This window comes from Lutjanus erythropterus, chromosome 7 (assembly GCF_056507025.1).
Source record: "Lutjanus erythropterus isolate fLutEry1 chromosome 7, fLutEry1.hap2, whole genome shotgun sequence".
Taxonomy (NCBI): Eukaryota; Metazoa; Chordata; class Actinopteri; order Lutjaniformes; family Lutjanidae; genus Lutjanus; species Lutjanus erythropterus.
Window position 1 is genome coordinate 26,833,385 of NC_139323.1, and position 21,002 is coordinate 26,854,386.

The 21,002-nt window shown below is 38.2% G+C and overlaps 1 protein-coding gene across 1 annotated transcript in view; it reads right to left on the reverse strand.

The window, feature by feature from the left end:
• The window catches only part of pex5la (peroxisomal biogenesis factor 5-like a), a 69,256-nt gene that overhangs the window by 41,580 nt on the left and 6,674 nt on the right, over positions 1-21,002 (reverse strand). Inside the window, exons 2-3 of the mRNA XM_084722252.1 lie at positions 10,575-10,686; positions 1,498-1,704 (exon numbers count right to left, since the gene is read on the reverse strand). Coding sequence (XP_084578378.1) covers positions 1,498-1,704; positions 10,575-10,686 — 319 coding nt within the window. The remainder of the gene's footprint in view (positions 1-1,497; positions 1,705-10,574; positions 10,687-21,002) is intronic.

Here is a 21,002-nt window from a genome sequence, read left to right on the forward strand (position 1 = left end):
ATTACACTAAAATACACTAAAAAAGAAACTAGTTTTGTTTTCCATTAGTTTAAAAATAAACCTTTTAACACTGAATTACAACCACTAATGGAATCTCTCTGATAGTGAGACGATTAGTGCTGTGGGTGTCCAAAGTAAAAAAAAACAAAAAAGCAGGACATAAAGTTTTGCTGCTAAATGACACTAGAGTTATAATCAATCTCACTGCTATGAATTATTCACCACACTGTACTGTAGTTTGACTCACTCTGCATAATTAGTTCTCATTGAAGACTTTAACCTTTTCAACTGGCAAATACGAAACTAATTGGCCATTTCCTCTTAGCGTCTTTAAAGATGATCCCTTTCAGTACAGTAAATTGGCTTGATCTGTCTTTAGCCCATCTTGAACATGTGTGAGGTCAGTCCTCCAGGGGATGATGGGATTCCAAGTTGTTTGATATGTAGGGGGTTGGGGGAGTTTTATGGCTTTTGAGAAACTAGAGATAGTTGATGGAAAGATAAAGCAGGGTACTGGATGAAATGTTATGTTTAATCTTTTTTAGATGTTCAACACTCACTCACACTCACTGTATGATTTACCAGCTCATTGTTGCATGCTGTCCAGTATGGCAGTTTACTATATCTACTGTAGTATCACAACTCACAGTACATGTTGGTAGACCTGGGTATTGTGTGAAATTTTGTATATTAGTGCCAATACGATACCTTTTTTTTATGATTGATACCAAAATATACCTTTATGAAAAACTTAACTGACTGAGAAACATAAATATGTATTTACAAAACACTTTTTTTTCACTTGAAGCTTCTGAAAGTTTGGCATGAAGCAGCAAAATATGACATGAGTGTCTCATTGAGCATCCACAAGACTGGTTCATGGAATTAATTGCCTAATTTTCTTAATAAATGTCCAAACATCATCACAATCATTTCAAACCCAATATCAGGAAAGTGTACAAAAAGCTTATGTGACAATATTTTGAATTTATTTTAGATGCTCACTAACATGTAAGCAAGACCTAAATTACCACTGCTGTGGATTTGGGTTTCCAGTGGCTTTAACAAAATTAACAACTCTGCTGTTTAATTTTATCTGAATAAAAGCAACTATACAAGAACTCCAGCATAAATTAAATGGTCAAATTTCAAATTAAATCCAGGTACGATTAGATTAAAAAAAAAAAAAAAAAAAAAAGAATAATCAGGAATCTGAACAAATATATATTCAGTGACAGGTTTTTGTATTTGACAGTTTTGTGTTCTTAGTGCTACAGAAATGCAGGCTATTATCTCTAGTGTATGTGTTGTTAAGTGCTTCCACCGTGCACCATGATGTTGCTGTTTCCGTGGAGCAGGCTTTTCAATGCATATCAAGTAACTGATGGTTGGTCTGCATTATCATCCCTTTTGCCTGTAAATTGCATATTAGCAATGCACTGTCTCTGCTCTTCTAAAAGACTGTGAAAAATCCAAAGTTTTACAATCCGTCTCTACCTGAGTCTAGTGACGCCCTCTCTGGGGTTCTCATGCTTGGTCCTGTCTGTTCAACTTCCACCTGGATCAGCTCCGTCTCATCCGTCTTCTTCCTGTTAGAGTTCTTCTGGACGTTGCCCCGGGACGACAGGGGACTCTTTCTGTCCTTGCTGTTCCTTCTCTCGCCAGGTTCACTGAGGTCCAGCAGGTCCAGTGTTGATGACAAAACTGTGAGGGACATTACAGTAGTTTAGGCTTCCTCTTTTCACAGAGGCAGTGCATCAATGTGCACTGAACAGGCTCATATCTTCCACATGCACGAAGGACATTAACGGACAAATGTACTGTAGATTGCACCAGTAATATGACTTCTACATCTGTTGGTGATATATAAAAATGCATTATCCTCATCTGGGATTTTGTGTTAGACAGGTTTCACTTCTGAAGGATATATAGGATATAGGATATATATTGAATGTCTAGATAATTTTGTGAATTTTGCTTTCAAGGGAAACAATATTGATAAAAATCATCTGAATGTCTTTGCACTTATTTATAAGTAATTTGGCAATACAATTTGACTACTCAAACATGCAGTTTTCCAACATTTATGATGTGTTACTGAATAAATTTGCTACATCATATTTATATTCAGGTATAAATGGGTCCTTCGACTGCCCTTTATTGCTGGAAAAACACTATTTCCATCTCTTGTTCTTTCTTCTTTTGTTGCCTTAAAGCCCTTTGAAATTTAGTGAGATTTAATATCAATTCAACTTGTGAATGGTCATTTTAAATATCAATAGTTGAGCTTCCATTTTGCAGTTATGTCAAGGTTGTTCACTCTATTAAATGGCGGACACTTTCTTTTTGTAATAAGATAGAATGACAGGTTTCACTTTTTGTACTGCATGAAGGTTTGATTTTGATCTACACATTTTCCGACATGGTGAGTTGAGCTGTCAAGGGCACTTAAGCTGTCATGGTATTATTGCCTCCTGGGTCGACATCTAAAAAATTTGCTGCTGCTCTTTTCAGAGAATCTAAATATACTACAGCCCACTGCACAGTTTGATAAGGATAAGGCAGCCCCTTGAGGAGCTCCAGTTTGGTCAATTAAGTAATTCAATCTCAGGTTGGTAGAGCGGCAAAGAAGGACAGAGCCTTCTGTGAAGGGGCTCAACTTTTGTCTGTGCTGTCGTTCATATAGCTTCATGGCTGCACGCTCAGTGACAGAGTTGAAACTGTGCTGATGACAAGTTTAATTGAACTTAGAAGAAGATGTTTGAATGAACTAAGTAATTTGGTCAGTTTATTTTATAGTACGTAAGACATCAGACATACTTTGTATCAAATTAAACGAAAACTAGAAATAATATATGTTCTTTATTGGGCACAGCTATTCTCTAATTAGACACCATACAGCTACCAGTACACTAAATCGACAAGACAAGCCATAATCTGTAATAAATGTTCTTTATTAGACAATATTAGATCCTTTATCATATCCTTATTTGACTTTATTAGAGGGTAATTAGGCATACATTACAACAGAACTGTACTGTAAACTAGAGTGTATTAATTCCCACTGTTAGACCCTTATTAGGCTTTAACAGAAGGTAATTTGGGGCACTGTTATACCAAATTATGCTCAAATTAGAAATTACACAAGACCTTTACAGCTACATAAATGCCTGTGTTATTTTTCACTCATCCCTACACCCACTCACACAGTCCAAGTGCTAGTGAATGAACATAATATGCCTAAAGTCCTGTAAGGCAATATTTCTTTTTTATCTTGAGCAAAAGATAAAAAATATTCAGTCAGTCGGTGCAGCTGCACAATAGGCTGATATGTGAACTCTATTGACATGTGAGCATTGCAGTTTCTAGGTTGTGAAAGGGCAAGGCAGGTGTAAAATAAATGATTGTGGGTATCAGTAGCCAGATAAGCGTGATATAACTTAAAAGCATCTCCGCAAATGCACTTTGCTTAGGCTAGCTGATCAGCTAAGCTAATCAGCTGAGGGAATCATTTGTAGTCACTGGTATTTATGATAAAGGGTCTAATACTGTGTAATAAAGAACATATTGTTCCTAGGTTTTGTCCAGTTTAATAAAAAGTATGGCTTGTTATGGCTTGTGTATGGTATCTAATTAGGGTATAGCTACAGTTCAATCAAGAACATATTATTTCTAGTTTTTGTCTAGTTTAATACACTGTATGACTTGGTATGTCAGTAAGTCTTTTCCAGAAGAATTTATATCTACTAGATATCTTTCATTCAAACCCACACTACACACTTTTTCCCCACTGCTGCTTTTTTCTGTGCTCTATTTACAGCCACATTTCTTTCACATATTTAGTTTATGTTTCAGTAATTTGATTTGCTGTGGTTTGAGTCAAATCAGAGGGTTGGTTTTTCCAGTTGTGTTGCTGTAAATGAAAATGAATAAATACAACAGAAGCAAACGGTGAAATGCATACAAAGTCTCCTAATTCTGTGCGACATTTTTCCTCTTTATATCATTGAAGACCAAACACATGATACGATAAGTTCATAACCTCCGTCCTCAAAGTCTTTTAATGCATTGGTTATTTGAATACCCTACAAAGTTTTCTTGCTCATTTTCAAGGACCCTGACTGTTTTTTTGTGCAATGCAAACTCAAAACTACAGACACATGACTGCATAATTGGCGTACTGCTGTTTCATGACAACCAACTGAGAGCATTTGTTGACTGAAATCTCTGCGTAATTAGAGAGTATGCTTGTCTTCCATGCCTTGTGCTCTTTAGATGACAAGTACAATTACAAATCAAGGGAGACACACTCGTGGGGAAGGTTGCCTGAAGAGTTTTCAGCATCAAAAAGAAACCCAGGCTGTTCATGAAAAGGCAATGATGTCAGAAATGTTTTGGCACCCTCGAGTCTTCTTGAAATGATGAGACTGGGAAGCCAGTTGTTCAGACAAATAAGTTTTCCTTCTCACCTTGATATATTAACATGGATGCTTGTATAGTGGATAGTTAGCTAATGGATCATGATTTGCTCTGTGGTGACCAGTGGACTGATGGTGGGCCAATTAATGTGGCCATTGAGTATTTGAACAGTCTTAAGCTTTTCAGCTTTACAACATAACTCAGACTGACAGAAAATGTGGGGTGAGAGGGGGAATGACATATTAATACAACAGAGTCAAACTCATCACATTACTGAGCTGTTGTGTGTTACTGGGCCATCAAGAAAACCTTAAAGGTGTTTAAATGTGCCAGGACAGTTCACCAAGTCCTTCACAATAGCACAACACATAGAGGGTACAATTTACAGTAACAGCAGTGGCAGTTTTCCTGCTCAATTTACCACCAAATTTTGACTTGACGACTCATACGGACATGCATGGTTGATGCCATGGTGGATGGCTCAAACAAACACAGGACTTTGACCCAAGGACCAGGGTTTGTGTCCATGTGAAACCAAAACATTATTAAAATATGTAATGTATATGATGGTATGTGCATCATGTGACTTGTCATGTGACTTTTGCCTTGTGGGTTGCTCCAGTGACATCATGTGACGTACTTATTGTAACCACAAACATGGTTTAGTCCTAAATCTACCCAAGTATTTTTGTTTCCTTAATTTACCCTTATTGTGCCTTAATTTACCTTTTTGTGCCTTAACCAGGGGTCTGTAGCCTTTACTATCAAAAGAGCCATTTTTGTCTATCTGAAAGTACAACTGTTAAATTCTTTATTTTCCTTCGAGACTTTTCTTATTTTGGATTTGGCATCTCTAGGTAGCATGGGGAGAATCAACAGCAAAATTTAGAGGGAAAGGCATCAAGCCGTAGACGTAGGGTACGGGAGAACATAAGAATCACTTTAGGCCTGCAACAGTGGTATATGGAATTTAAAAAGTTTGAAAAGCAACCTTATTAATTTCCATATAATGTTATTGTCAAAGTTATGTGGTTGACCGTCACAGTTTGAGCAGGTTTAGGCCAGGGGCCAGCCGCTTGCAACTCTTTTGACCCTATTCAGTTGATCCCTGTGTTTAAAATGTTTGAAAGGCAGAAAGGTCTCATACAGTATGAGACACCAAGGAGCATGACAAAGCAGCATTGTCTGTTGACGTGCTGGGATGAGAACATTTTGGATGTTCACAGCATCTTATAGCACCGTGAATAAGTTTATATTAGAGTGAATAGATGGTTCTGTGTGCCACACAACCTAAACTGTTCCTTGTGCAGTTGTATGAGATGCCAAAGTGCCGTGACAAAAGTTCAACTTAACTGTTGTGCACTAAAAATACTATGAAATTTTTGTGCTCTGGCTCACTCTTCTTTAACATAACACAGTGTGTACACAAAGTCTAGACATGATATACACAACAAGTATGGTGTAAAAATGCATCAGCTGGTCAGCAACCTGACTGCCCGTGGAAAGAAACTATTTCTCAGACGGGTGGTGTGCGATTGGATGCTCCAGTAATGTTTTTTAGATGGAACGAGCGAGAACCAAACATGATTAGGGGGGCTGGTGTCCTTAATGATGTTGTGGGCTTTCCTTTTACAGTGATTGGTGTAAATGCTGTGGGGTTGTGGTAGCTCTGTGCCAGTGATTTTTGCTGCTGTCTTTACAGTCCTCTGAAGCTATCTGCAGTTCTAGGCAGTCAGGTTGCTGAACCACACTTTGATGCAGCCTGTCAGAACATTCAATGGTGCTGCAATAAAAACTCACAAGGGTTTTGGTGCTCATACTAGGACATTGTTATTTGAAGAATAGGGATGAGAATAGGTTGCTCCTTCGATTATCTATGTGTTATTGTTTTCAATGTCAAACTATAGCTATGAAAAACAGTAACTTCCAAGACAGAGGTTTTAGATTAAGCAGAAAGGCGGGTCTGCTTGGTTTTACTGTTTTATGAGGTGTTTTCTTTTGCAGGGATTTAGCCTTTTTAATACCAGGGCTCGCCTCCCAAACGTGCAAAGGTTCCACCAAAACAAGAGAAGACGGTTTGAGAATTAGGTCAAACTGATGAGTGTGACTAATGAAGCACTATTGTGGGTAGCAAGTTCAGCTGAGGTTGCTTGAGTGTGAACTTCTTTGAATCCAGTAGAGCAGGACAGAGCTGTAGTGTTAGCTAGCTCTTATGCAGTTCAGAAAATATCACACAATGGCAATGTCAGTCCTAAACTAAAAAACATGTCCCTTAAACCAACAAAATAATGTCGTTAGCTAATGACGATGTTTATGAAACGTTTTCAGCTTGTGTTATAGCAGAAAAACATAGTTTAAAACTTGCTATTTTACTTTTGTGTTTGGGAAGATAATAAAAAAGACATGAGCCCCCAAACTCTAACAGAGTGTCGTCCTTACTAGAGCAGTGACTTGAAATTTGAATTCAAAGCTTGACTAGTTATAGTTGGACAGTCGCTCTTCAGGCAAGGGTGAAGCCAATGGTCAATTGGAAGCTTTCTAATAGGACAACATTTTGGGTTACAATTTTACATTTAGCAGACAGTAAGCCTCAAGAAAGAAGTGATTGATCATAAATTGATTGATCAGTGGCATCTGAAGCAATCAGTTGTGAAGAATTCAAAGGTGAGAACTGTTGTGTCTTTAGAGTTCCTGTGACTATTGAGCTAGCATGTTAGCGCCAAGTGCTGACAAAAGAAAAAAAAAGATTTTTTTGAGTTTGTATTGAGGAGAGGAGATTTTATGCAGCAAGGGGGTGGTGATCAGAGGGTCTTCTTGAATAAATTAGTTTCAGCCTATACCTAGAAACGAGTGGTGATGGATATCCTAACTAGAGTGGGAAGAACATGGTTTAGTTTATAGCTTCAGACTTATTCCCATTTTCTTCCTTAAAATAAAAAATTAAGTAGTTTTAAGTAGACATTTATTTGAGCAGTGTGTTTCCAAACCCCAGATACCCATGTAACCAATTCATAATTTATAATGGAGTTTTTAAAATTACATCAACTGGCAAAAATAGTCATCAACCTCAAAACCAGACGAAAGTAAAAACTACATGCAAGAGAGAACACAACATGATGAAGATCTCATGTGGATTAGCATATTTTAGCTGGTAATTATCATTAATCATTGATTTTCTTTTCTTGGTTTAGTGCTGGAGTCTTCCAGTCCATCACAGTGTGAAAACAGATTGATAGACAATCACACTTAAGATCCAGTTCACCTGCATGTCTTTAGACTGTGGGAGGAAATCAGAGCAACTGGAGGAAACCCAAGTGAACATGTGGAGAATATGAAAAGTGTCTACACAGAGGAGCAGTGTTTGAACACAAGATGTTCCTCTTTCACAAACAGTTGGCACTGATGATTTCATGTGTACAAGGATTTATCCAGAACATTTTTGATTTCCAAAACTTTTGTGTTTAAATGGCATATAAGCTATAATAAAAAGAGAGAGAGAGAAAAAACCTAGCATAACAACCAGCTGGAAAGCTGTTTATTCAACTAAAGGCTATTTTGTTCAAAGGCTCACAATACTACCTTAAGTATTATTCAGATCTACACATGTTCTTTAGTTCAATTAAAGTGCTGTCTTAAGTACATGTGTAGATCTGAATAATGTTAAGTGTAACAAACTTAAGTTCACTCAAAGTCCTGTCTTAAGTTTGTCAAACTTATCATTTTTTACAAATCTTTTTCAAATGTCATAAAAAAAATGTTAATTTTGACAAAGTTAAGATAGCCTTTTAGATTAATTTCTTAACCTAAATTGACACAATAAATTAGCCCTTAGTTGAGCAAACTCACAAAGGCTTTGTGACTGGTTTTTACAGTGTACCTTTACAATGTTACACAAAACGAATTTTAGACAGGATTTGACCATTTTGGGAAGTTATTCATGACCAGCTATATTTAGACCTATACGTCACTGTCAGTGGAAGCAGCAGGAGGCATTTGAGAGACAGAAGGTGGAGCGTTTCCCGCAACATTCCCCCAGACTTTGCCCGGGTGAATCAGCACTGCCAGTGTCCAGTTTGGAGATGACACATGTCAGCTGTGCAGTATGGTCCTGCAAATCGTCATTCAAAAGATCGTACAGCTCAGTGATCAAGGTTCCATCCATGTGGAAACCAAGATGGCATTTAGCATCTGTTGAAATCAGAACATTATCTGTGTTCTTTGACCTAGTTGATTTTTAGTTTATTTCCTAGCAGAATGAAAAAGTTATAATAAATATTGTATAAGACACATATTGTACTAAGGGAGGCACTGAACATAAATTTCACATGTGCTCTGCTCATGTCAAGACGTTGCCCTTATATAAATAGTTAATGTTCAGATAGACTGAGCTACTTTCCAACTAAAATCTAACTTGGACCAAGGTTTAGTAATTACATCATCTTGTGGCGCATCTGCAGTAATGGCACCTGGCTAGACAATCAGTACCATTTTTATTTTGATGCACCCAACCTACCCCAACTAATATTCGTATAAATGTAGTAGATGGAAATGCAGATTAATTCACATTTTGTGTTGCAGATTTTGTGGAAATTTGGTCCTAATTTGTGCTACATTTGGATGAAAACCTGGCTATTGTCAAATAAATGTAATTATTTACTTGAAATCCTCTATTAGTATACAGTGTAACTCAACAGCGAGAGTAAGCGCATGGAGGACAACAGTCAATTATTAGCTGACAAACAAGAGACAAGAGAAAATCTGCATTGGAATTGGTATTGTATTGTCCATTGATGATCCCTTTTAAAATCAAGCACATAAATGGCAGTGCACATTAATTATGTACTTCAGATACAGTGAATTATTGTGCAGGCAGCCATGCATTAGGCCTATTGTTGTCACATCCAACTTATGTGGTTACTAGAGAGCTTTTGTTCTGCTTATAAACCTCAGATAATACACTCTTTGTGTTGCTAGTAATGGTGGTCATGGGTATGATGTTGATTTAATAAACACACAGATGGCACAGCTGAATAAAAAATACCCTGTTCAGTGCTGTTGCTATGGTTGATAAAACATGTTTCCAGGAGGCAAGTCCCTCACTTGTTAACAGCCACACAAGGACCTTTTCCTCTACAGACCCTTTTTAGTGCTGACGTCACGAGTGCATCACGATGTCAGCTGTAGGCAAAACAAAGGAAAAACTGAAGGCAAACACGAAACACCTGAGTAGCAGGCTACATAACCAAGTCAGAATGTTATTTTTGTTATCGTGCTGTGTTTTTGGGTGCTAGAATTGATGTAGTAATAGCTCAAAATTCAAATTTTATCTGATCACCTGCATTCTCTTTTACCTAAGCTAAGCTAAGAGAAGCTTTAATCTCCTTGTTAACTCTGTAAAACACACTTTATTTAAACTCGACAGACAGAAACAAAGTAAAGCTCTCCAAAGCTGTCTTGCTCAGTTTTTCCACTGTTATAACAATCAAAAACTCTGGTTTGGTCAAAATAAATCCTTAATTCACCATGTTAGATGTTAAAATAGTCTGGCAAGCTACAGGTCATTTTCCCCTCACACATCCTCCAGCCCAGTGTGTACTGTGCCGCTGACCTGTCACTTGTGCAGACCATTAAATTAGCAAAATAAAATGTCAAAAATTGGCCAAAAAAACCCAACTGGCAATGGACTATATATACAATCTGTTTGCCCAGTCGCCTAACCATATGGAAATTATAGAAAGATGGTCTATCGAGTGAGCATGTACAGGTTCACCTCTCTGGTCCCATTTGTTAATGTGAACTTTTTCAAGTAATTCTTATAGTCCTCGAGAGTGTGTGACTGTACATATTCAGTAGAGTTCGTATTTTCTTCAGCCAATGTTAAGAAACAAGCCAACAAAACTTGCAAGGGAATTGTTTTGCCTAAGCTCTTCCCACAAAAAAACATGATGTTTACCAACAGAAAAGAGATATATGTTTGTGTTCCGTATTAATCATTTAACATGGTCTTAATGATTAAATGGCATCTTAAATGGCAAATTAAAAAATGACTTCAATTGAAAAATTACTTGAAGCAATTGGTAGTCACCTTTATGTTTGCATGTCATCATTTAGGCTAGACACAGAGTTTTGCAGACAGAAAAATAACTGTACTGTACCAGCTGTGTTAGAAGTCACTGGGCGGGAAAGCCCATCACACTTGGTCTCGCAGAGGAAATCGTCGATGGAAGGGCTTAAAAGCGGGCGGCTCTCTTGTTGCTCACTCACCAGCTGCAAGGGCAAACAGAAAATACAGTTCAGGCTCTCGCTGAGCATGAAACTCGCATCATAATGTCTACAAGAGTCCCTGGTATGTTAACATTAAGTGAAGTTCAGCCCTTTGGTCATGATACAGATGACACCACACTCTCTATACTGACATCCCTGCACTGCTAAAAGGGTTTCATCTTGTCTGTGTGTCATTTTAGGAACACACATTTGTGCTCCTTTGCAGCACATCATTTATTCACAGCATCTTGACATAGATACACTGAAGTGATTCAGAGTGTGTTTATCCACTCAGATATTAGAGGTTTTGCAGTCTTTTTAACATTTCTAAGAGTTTGTACTTGGGTTGCGTTTATGTCAGGAGCACAGAGAATCTTACAGTATATGTTATAAAATATTTCATTAAATTAAAGTTCCTATTGCCACTCTGTTTACCACATTTAGTCATAAACTGCGTATTTTGAGTCAGACCCTGCTCTTTGCAAACTGACTCCTGGCTACATGTTCCAGTAATGTTTTACAACTGGCATATGGCTGCATTGCTGCATTAGTTGGGGATTAGTACTTTTGAGTGGTGGCCAACTTCTTTTTCAAGCTTTTCTAACAGACATCAAAACACAGCTGTTGTTTGCTCATTGGCTGATGGAGAATCACCCTCACCACAAACACATCTCTGTGATTGCATGCACATACAACACATGGTAATTGAAAGAAATCGGTGTAAGGCAGGACATCGGAGATTGCTTTTACATGCACTGTAATTACCTGGTTAATGCACATACAGCTGATCTAGAAGAAGATGTCTCCCAAACCCCTAACCATATTTTTGAAACCAAACTGGCATTTTCAGTGTCTTAGTGATGATGCTGTGGCTGTTGCCTGCAGAGCTGTTTTTGGACTGAGAGGACAGGCTCCGTGGTGAGAGAGAATGTAGTTTCTCTTCCTCCTCTATATATGTTCAAATTTTTTTGCTAAGCTGCTGGCAACCACTTTTAATTGCAGTTTTAGTCAAACTTGGGTGTGAAAATCCTGCAAACCCATATAAGTGTTTTTCCTTTCTGGCTGATAAGAGCTCTTCTTAGATTGAAGCTGGGCGTAGCCAGCAGGCAGTATGAAGGGGGATGCAGTCCTCCTTGTTAACCTGCCACCCCCAACCTCCTCCAACCTCTTGAAGCAGAGTGAGTGCAGAGAAATTCTAGTCTGCCCAACTCATTGATCCTTTATGTGACTGACGTTTGTACAAGTTAGACTCTATGGCCCTGACCATGGCTCTGAAATATTGTAGTCGGTACTTTACGATAAGAATACCCATATAAATATTCATAAGTGGTCTATAATTATGTTGCTAATTAGGTTGTCAACACTTTATAAATCATTAATAAGCTGTTACGCCACATTACATGAAAATGGCAACAATGGTCTGCTGTTTTTTGCCAAACAGTCAAACGCATTCGCCCACATTCATCTGTACTTTTAAGCCTCAGATCTAACTTCTTACAGAGTTCACTCCGTCCTCTCCTTCAGCAGCATTTATACTTGTAAACATCATCAGATATTTGTTAATTATTAGGTTACTAGCATTTAACCATTGCTAAAGTCTCTTAACAGTCCAAAAGTTTTATTTGGCTGTAAATTAATAAAGAATTACCAGATTCATTGTAGTACGTCACTAGAAACTTGTGATGTATTTTAAAGATTCTTTTTGCCAGTTATAAATGTTAGGAACTAGCCTTATTAAACACATTAATTAGTGTTAAGCAGCAACTGGATCTTGATTAAGTATTTCCAACCTATTAATCATTTATAAAGGTAGACTTAATGTAGCCTAACTGCAAAGTGTATTGATAAATCCATGGCACTGTCCATGGTGCAGAAGTAGCAGATATATATGTAATTGCATCTTTTTCTTTCAGTCCTGTCCCTCTGTCGGATTCGAGTTGGACCTATTTTATTCTCTAAACTGTATACTGCAAATACTCAGTTCTATACTTTGTTGTAGCCTGTACCCTTTAGAACTGTCTGTCACCTTGATGATCAAATGAGTAGTAGTCCCAGAAGAGCTTGTGGATCATAGAAAGAATCTCCTTTGGGAGGTGTACATGTATGCGTTAGTTGTTTGTTGGGGGAAGGGGTGCTCCCATTGGGCCATCCCCCCTGTTACAAATGAACAAATCATCCAGCTCTACTGAAATTACATAAGGTCACAAACTGCCTTGACCAGTGAGAATGATAAGTGGTGCGGCCTGACCAGAATTTGCCTTGGCGGTTTTGTCATGTGTTGTGGCAAAAAGAAGGCAGGATGGAAGACAGGAAATGATCAAAAACGTTACTGTCATTAACCTTTGTCACTGTCCTTGTTTGTAGTACCGTAAAGCAGTAGGCCTCCTTTTCTGCTGCTTGTTTTCTTTTTCCATCTATTAATATAGACATAAATATAAACAATCAATATTTCCTGAATGGGAGGTTAATACCACCCCATCTTTCAAGCTGGCTGCAGAGCATTTTCAGTCGCATTGTATTCAGGGCTGGGGGCAGATACTTCTCTATCTATCTGTTCATTATAGAAATGAATGGGGAAATCTGGTGAGTCTGCACCTACAGAGGAGGTCTAATCAGGCACGATGAATGAAAATGCGTATGTGCATCGGGCTTTTACTATTAAAGACTATTGTTAAGACATAAGATGACACAACTACAAACATCTTTCATTCCTTTACAATGCATTTACAGTCATACATTCCTTCTTTTAAGTCTACTGCACAGGTAAGAAAAAAATGCAGGTAATTATGCAAAATTAAGGTAATTGAAACTCTCATTTACATGAGATAATCACATTACTACAGAAAGATGACCAGGTTACTACAGAGCATGTATCCTCACTGAATGGCTTCTATTTAGAGAACCACTGAGATGAGCTGGGCTGAGAGAAATCCGGTGATCGTGTCCCAAAAAATAATTGCTTAACCATTATTGCTTATCTCACCTTCCAAACCATGAAAATGCTAATCACCTTGCCTGTGATGCACCAATTTGTAGGCCTACCAGTGCAGCTGTAGAATAGGTTGCATCCAATTCATTACTGGTACCCTGAAGCCTCGATACTCCAGGTGCAGCTGCCCGCAATTTGCCAACCAATGCTTCATAATTTGGAGGTGAAAACCAGTTTTGTCTCATAGAAAGGGTAAGCCTCCACCACTGTTGTCAGCCTGTGCAGCGTGTATATAATGCTGGCAGCCAGGAAACATGACATTTGCTATTGTTGCTCTCCAGGCCTTGCTCGCAAGCAGAATTTTAATGAAGGTGCTAAAAGTTTAATTATAAAGCAGGAATGGACTGCACACAACTTGTCATATGCTGAAATGGATTTTCATACACTATATGTGGCCTTACAATTATAAATGTATGGTACATCCATCTTCTATTATACTTTGGCATTACTGTGGCATTAACAAAGACATTGGCTCTACATCCTTATACAGCATACATACTGCTGTATGTTTTCTTTTCTTCTGACCTCACTAAAACCCAATATGTGTAAAAGTATTGAAGTGGAAACCTTTCCTTTCGCCACAAACTGGGGTGCACATTTGACACAGAAACGACCATCTCCTCCATGTGCCTACGGCATGTTTTTAAAGTCTGGTGAGATGACATTCAGCATTTATATGAACAAATGGAGCAGATGTCTGCTGATCTTGGACACACTGAAAATCTTCCTTTTCAGTCAAGTATTTTCTTGAATTAACACACCATATTTATATATATATATTATATTTCTGTTATAAGCTTTTTGTTGTTTTATTTAGTTTTATGTAAAGAACTTTGAACTGCTTTTGTGTGAGGTGGTGCTATCTAATCTAATCTGGCTATAAAGGAAGGAATCTCTGTTTGTATGTCCTTCATATATCTTGAGAACCATTCATCTGATCTACTTTACACTTGGCGGGTGTATTGCTGAGGACCCACGGGAGTCATGTTCAATTTGGCCTGATGCTGACACAATAACACATTTTATATTACAATTTAACTTAGGTTTTAACTATGTTGTAACTTTTTGACACATTTTCATGGATTGTGTGAGTCTAGATGAATATATCCATAAAAGCCATGCCCATTTGTGTCACTGATTTTAAATTTTATCCAAATCTCTTGTTTTTCTACTCCTCCAGCAAATTTTGAGCACCTGTTATTAAATGTAGTACAGAACATCTCTGGACCAAACAGGAAAAAGTTACTTTCTCAGATTTTTATGTATTTTTTATGCACCATACAATTTTGCTGTAGCTGGCCCTCAAAGGACTGTGTTTGTGTTGGTGGTTGGTTCCTGACAAAGCTACAAGCAGCACTTTCTGGGGCAGAGCAATTGACCCTTTGCTAAGCCCCACCTCCAACAGCAACTGTCCAATCATAGCTTAGCAACCGTAACTAGGACTGACAAGCTTGCCATTTCTCTACATGCTGACATGGTGTGCAGGAAGCTCTGAGAAGAGCAATACTCAGCGTTTCATGAGTCTAGACGGTGATGCCTTTTCTGTAGCCTCTCAAAAACATGAAACACAAGACCACACATGTGGTGAATGGATTGAATTCTGTCTCCATCTGCTCAAACATAAGCTGCAAACATTAGCATGTCCGGCTAATTAACGCTAACTTACTAGCTGTAGTAACTTTACCCTCAGACAAACTTCTTAGACACCACTGCAGTTGCATTTGTTATGTGGGGCTTTGAGGAGGAGGATGTGGGCTGATGCAGAATCAAAGTGGGCTGACGACAATGCATCTCTTTCTGGCTTGCTGTCTCAGGTATAAGTCGATCCTGGCTATCTTCCACAACTGTGGTCTGGCTGGGCTAAGTTACCTGTCTACAAGTCTGCTGCACTAATCGAGTCTCTGCGCTTCCTTTTCCCACATTAATGAGTATATTACTGTCATCTATCATGTAGATATACCTGTTGTATTTCACCATCCGAGCAATGCTTGCTGGATGTAAGTTAGCTTTAGCCTCAGTCTTTTGCATTAATGTTATACCATGTGTGCAGCTGTCGGGTAACTTTACATTTACACTTTCACAGGATTTTTGTTTTAAAATGTGTCGGATGTTAACATTAAAATGGACTTTTTGGCTGAGTCAAGGAGTTAACATATATTATAAAATCTGCTTATGAGTTGTTATTTTAGCTGACAATATCCACCGTTGCAAGCTAGGAATGAGAAGCTGCTTTTGTATACGTCTCTAATGATTCAAAGACCTCATGTTTCAATAATTACCCCCAATTTCAATGTTATATCTTCCACCATTATCACACTGCATAAGTGCAGTGTTAGAATGTAGAAGTTTGGCAGGCTTAGCAACAGAGGATGGGCCTTAGTGAAGGGTCAGTTGGCACATTGGAAGGGCAGGTGCTCTGAATGGCCATGGCCCAAATGGATACTGAATTGGATAAAGTGTTGTTATTATACCAAATAAGGGAATATTTCAGTCTAATCTAAATTCGTGTGACGTTTATGCCTGATGTGTCCTGTGGCAAGGTGCTGACAGATGTAGTTAAAAGTAGACCATGACATTCTAAAATTTTGGTTGAAATCTGTTTCTGTGAAGCCATTCACTTTCACAGTCCCACCACTCCTGGTTCCCACTCTGTATCCACACACACACCTCCATACAGAAATAGCAGCCATTGCTCCACAAAAAGCCATAATTAAAAATTTGTCTCTTGTTCTCTTCATTATCTGATCACCAATTTGCTAGCTTCCACTGTACATTAACTTAGAAATTAAACCATTAAAGCTGACAGCATGCTGCTTGCGGTCAAGTTCAGGACTGTGACCACTTGACACTGGAAGCTGAGTCACCTGAGTTGAGCCATATTTTGAAAATAGCATTAACAGCAAAACAAAAAAAGTGTGATCTGAGCAATAAATCAGAATGGAGCATGAATGCTTGCAGTGTGAATGCAGCATTAGACACAGAGAGGTCTGACTTCCTGTTAAACCTCTTAAGAACATTAAAACAATAAAAGAGAAAACCAATTATAATTCACAATGAGGTCGATATTATGAATTTTGCTTCATGAATATTTTAACAACAAAAATGTTTCTTCATTTAGCAATTAAAATGACGTCCAACGAAGAGATGAATGAATGAAGAAATGTAAGAGATGACGACAACTAGTTTGGAAAAAAGATTTTCTATTCTTTGCACTAAAGAAAAAAAGCTCAAACTTTTGCAACAGACAGAAATCCTTTGAAAAAACTACATAAATAATATCTGGAGGAAAGGGTCATTACTTTGTGGAGTGAGAGTTTGTGCTGCGCTGCAAGAACGCTGACCCAGCACAGGTAATTAGAGTTTGTGCAGTTCTGGTGTCAGAATAAAGCTTTGGTTCATGGGAAGTCTCACAGTGTGAAGTAACCTGATTTCATCGTCTGCTGCTGCCAGCCCATGCATTTTCCCCCAATTCCGGACTAGAGCGACAAATCACAGGATGAGAATACACAGGGGTAGACTTGTTTTTAAAGGTTGAATTTATTCAGCAATTTACATTGTGCTTGTTCGCGAAAAGTGTAATTGAGTCTGAGTAAAGGCTGAGCCGCCACTGACTCAGTTACTGTAGTTAGTGTTGTGAAAGACATTTCATCTTAAAAACGTCATAAAATCTGAATAATAACCACTCAACTGTTGGCCTTTAATGGAAGAAATGAATCCTCTCAAATGGCTCCTGCTGTTTTAATTAGATGATTTTTATCCGTATTCAGCTGAAAGACTACTTGATTAAAATACCACCTCAAACATTGGTAGGCATTATTAAACTGACAGACTCAACCCAGGCAGGGAGAAGGAGAAAACAGCAGCCTGCTATTATTTACCACATCAAAACACTTTTTCTCTTTCAGCCTGTGTCTGTTTGTTGTTGGTGGTGTGTGTGGGGTGTAGCGGTCCAGCTCACTGTTCTGGTATGTCGTGACAATTTTGTAATCACACTCTAACGAGGAAAGAGACACAAATCTCTTACAGTAGTCTCATAGTTTTAATGTTTAGACCATGGTACATAAGGCAAATGTTAGTTTGTAACATGCACACTGATAGAAAGCGGTTCTCTCCGTCTACACCTCATGTCAGTCCTCTCTCCCTGGTTGAGGTTGCTTCTTTCAGTTAACATCTTGCATGCCTTTGTTCTAAAGGCAAAGTGCTCATAAGCCAGAAGTTAGGATCGTCTGGTGACATCCAGGTGAGCAACAATGCCTTTGTTTAGGCAATTTCCCTGAGAGGTATTGTGTATATTTCTGTGCAGACATTTTAACAACTTAGTTTACATTAAAATGATTCTTAACTTAATTTTAATTTATACTAATTTGTAATACTTTTAGTTGATTCTGCTATTAGTATTAAGTCACAGATTCTCAAATGTGAATTTTCTGTTTTCTTTAAATCTGTATAAACTAAATATCTTTGGGCTGTGGACAAAACAGAACATCATTTTGGGCTTTGGGAAACGTTCAAATTTTTTTTACCATTTGTTCTGACATTTTATAGACAAAACAACTCATCAATTAAAGGTGAAAATCACTGACAGATTAATCAATAATGTTGTCTCACGCAGAGGACGTTATGTTTCTGTGACATTAAATGATCTCCCTTACCCAAGTATGTATATGACATGACTGCACAGAGAGATAATGTTTAAATTTCATGAAAATCTTCAGTATGATACATTACTGATATTATACATTATAGATTCTCATGAAGATAGAAGATGAAGATAGGATTTCATTCTGTTTTCTTTTTTTTCTTCTTTTTCTTTTAACGATTCTAAAAGACATTTTTCTGCTGTAGCTCGGATCCAAACAGCTTCTTAGCTGACTGGTCCATTCAATACGAATACTAGCTGAGCTGTATAAATATAGTGTTCTCTTTAAAAACTCAGTGGAGACATGGGACCTTATGACTGGAGCGGCGAAATCTCTTAACAATGTAAATGACATTCATAAATGCACATGCTCACAGTGGCTGAGTGGATGATAACCAGAGAAACATCTGTCAGTGAATAACAATTTTTGTGATGCCTGCCAAGCATCTATTGAGGACATCCAGGAGTTACTGTCTGCATTAAATAGAGGTGCACTGATAAATCCTCGGTATTCTGTCTGAACATTCCCAGAACGATAGATGACCTTGGATGTCTCCACTCTGTATATTTTTGAGCATTGAAAATGTCCTGTGGATGCAGACCGAAGCCTTCCCTGCAGAATCACTGTTCTGATGTTGCGACTGATTGACTGAAGGTCAGTGCCGTCAAAAGAGCAGCATGCTAGATGTTTATAGCTTCTCATAATCTTCAAGTGATACATTTAATTCATTAAATAGGCTTGATGTTTTTAGAGAATAATGAGACATGTTGACAGAATCTTGGCTAAGAGCTCTGCTGAGTCATATTTACTGCTGAAAGTTGGCAGCGTTGTTCAGAAAATATGACGGTGTTAAGTTGTGAAACAAGCACATTATTTGTGATAAACTGCAACCAGCTTGGCCCTTAATTGACTCAGTGGTGTTAGAGTTGATAGAGTTGATAAAAACAGGATCTCTTGTACAGCAAGTCTGTAGCTTTACCAACTGAAATGCCTCTCGGTTGTTTTGTCAATCCATAACTTTAGTTCTGAGTGACAAAGTTGAACAACTATTGGATGGTTTGCACTTAGAGATGCCCAGATGGTGGACGAGCTTAGATTTTTTGGTATTGAGAGAGTACCATGAGTTCATCATTTGTGGTTTTAGTATCCACCAATATGTTCAAAATTTAACTTCATCCAGTACTTTTGAGTATAACCAAATATTTGTAAAATACATAACATTTCCTAATTTCCTCATGACTTTGTGTTGTGTTTAGTGCTAATTAAAGCTACTACAAGGGACTTTAATATTTTGTTGATTTTGAAGGCCCCTGTGGACAAACACTGTATCGTTTCCACCACCATACACACAAAATAAAACCTCAAAAATGAATTATCCAAATAAAAATTTCCCCCTGCTTCTTTTCCACTGGCTAATGTACCACTGTAACTTAGTGTGGGAAAATTTAAACAAAGGCTCGATTCATCTGATTTCAAGGACAATCTGACCCTGTGGCAGCCATTAAGAATAACTATATAGAAACATCTGAGTCTCAGTCATTTCTAATTGCCCCTATACACATTACTTTATTTGTTAGTGGTTATCAAATAACAAGAAAGCAACAAGTGGAGCTATGGTAATAACATTTATGATTACTTGGTTTACTTCAGCGTTCATGGTTCAGAAAACCAACTCAGCTCCTGTTTCCAGGATAACTGTAATGCTCACTTTCACTTAAGCTCATCAATTTTGTCTTCTTCCTGCTGCTATTTTCTTGCAAATGTCCGATCTGTATGGCGCGTGTTCAGCTGTCAATAGAGATTGCAGGAAGCAGGATGGCCCCCTAGCTACTTCCATCATTAGCTCCTGAAAAAGAAAAAGCTTTGAAACCGAATTGGACAAGTGAGTTGCTAGATTTGCCCAACATGGTATTTTACTTCCCCTGGGCAATGCTATTGTTGAGCCGTGTATTATGGTCTCATCTAATAATGCCAAAGTTGTCAGTCTGGTTTGTATTTCAAGTTTTTTTTAAGTTCACATTTCACAGTGTTGAGCCTGAAAGTTGAGTGTTAACTGTTGGGATCAAAGATGTGTCTGTACATTGCTGCTGGCAGTTTCCTAATGGAGGTAACTGCTTCATCTGCACTGCAGACTACATGATCGTTGTAGATGTTCTTCAAAGCGCTTCCTCTGATTGCCATTGGGGCCAATTTTAAATAATGGTTTTGAGACGAGGAGACTCTGCATTTTCCTCTTCTAATCATCCAGAAAATGGGGACAGAAGATCTACCGCATTCATCTGGGGAGATGCGTCAGGCACTTTGGTAGCAGGTTGCATGCAAACGCCAATTATAGGTTCACTCTTAACCCAAGAGAGCAGCTCTCTGAGCTGCTTGCCCATTACTCTCACTACGACAAGGAGGGTACCGTTTTCCCTTACCGCTTTTTTTCCTCCTTTGCTCCCCTCTTGTTATACCTTTTTGCTCCTCTCCTATGCAAAGCAGTTTGGCACTTTGTTTACAAGTGCTTTAAGGAGTAATCTAGAAAATTATGTAATGGAAAACTTCAGCTAATTGTGCCGCTTGGGCTTGACTCCAAGAGATCTCTCAGATGTTGCTGTTATGGGAGCAGTGTACCAGTTAAACTTGTCAGATCTTTGAAGGCGGGGAGGTTGAGGTGAGGACGGGGAGGTGGAGAGGATGGAAAACAC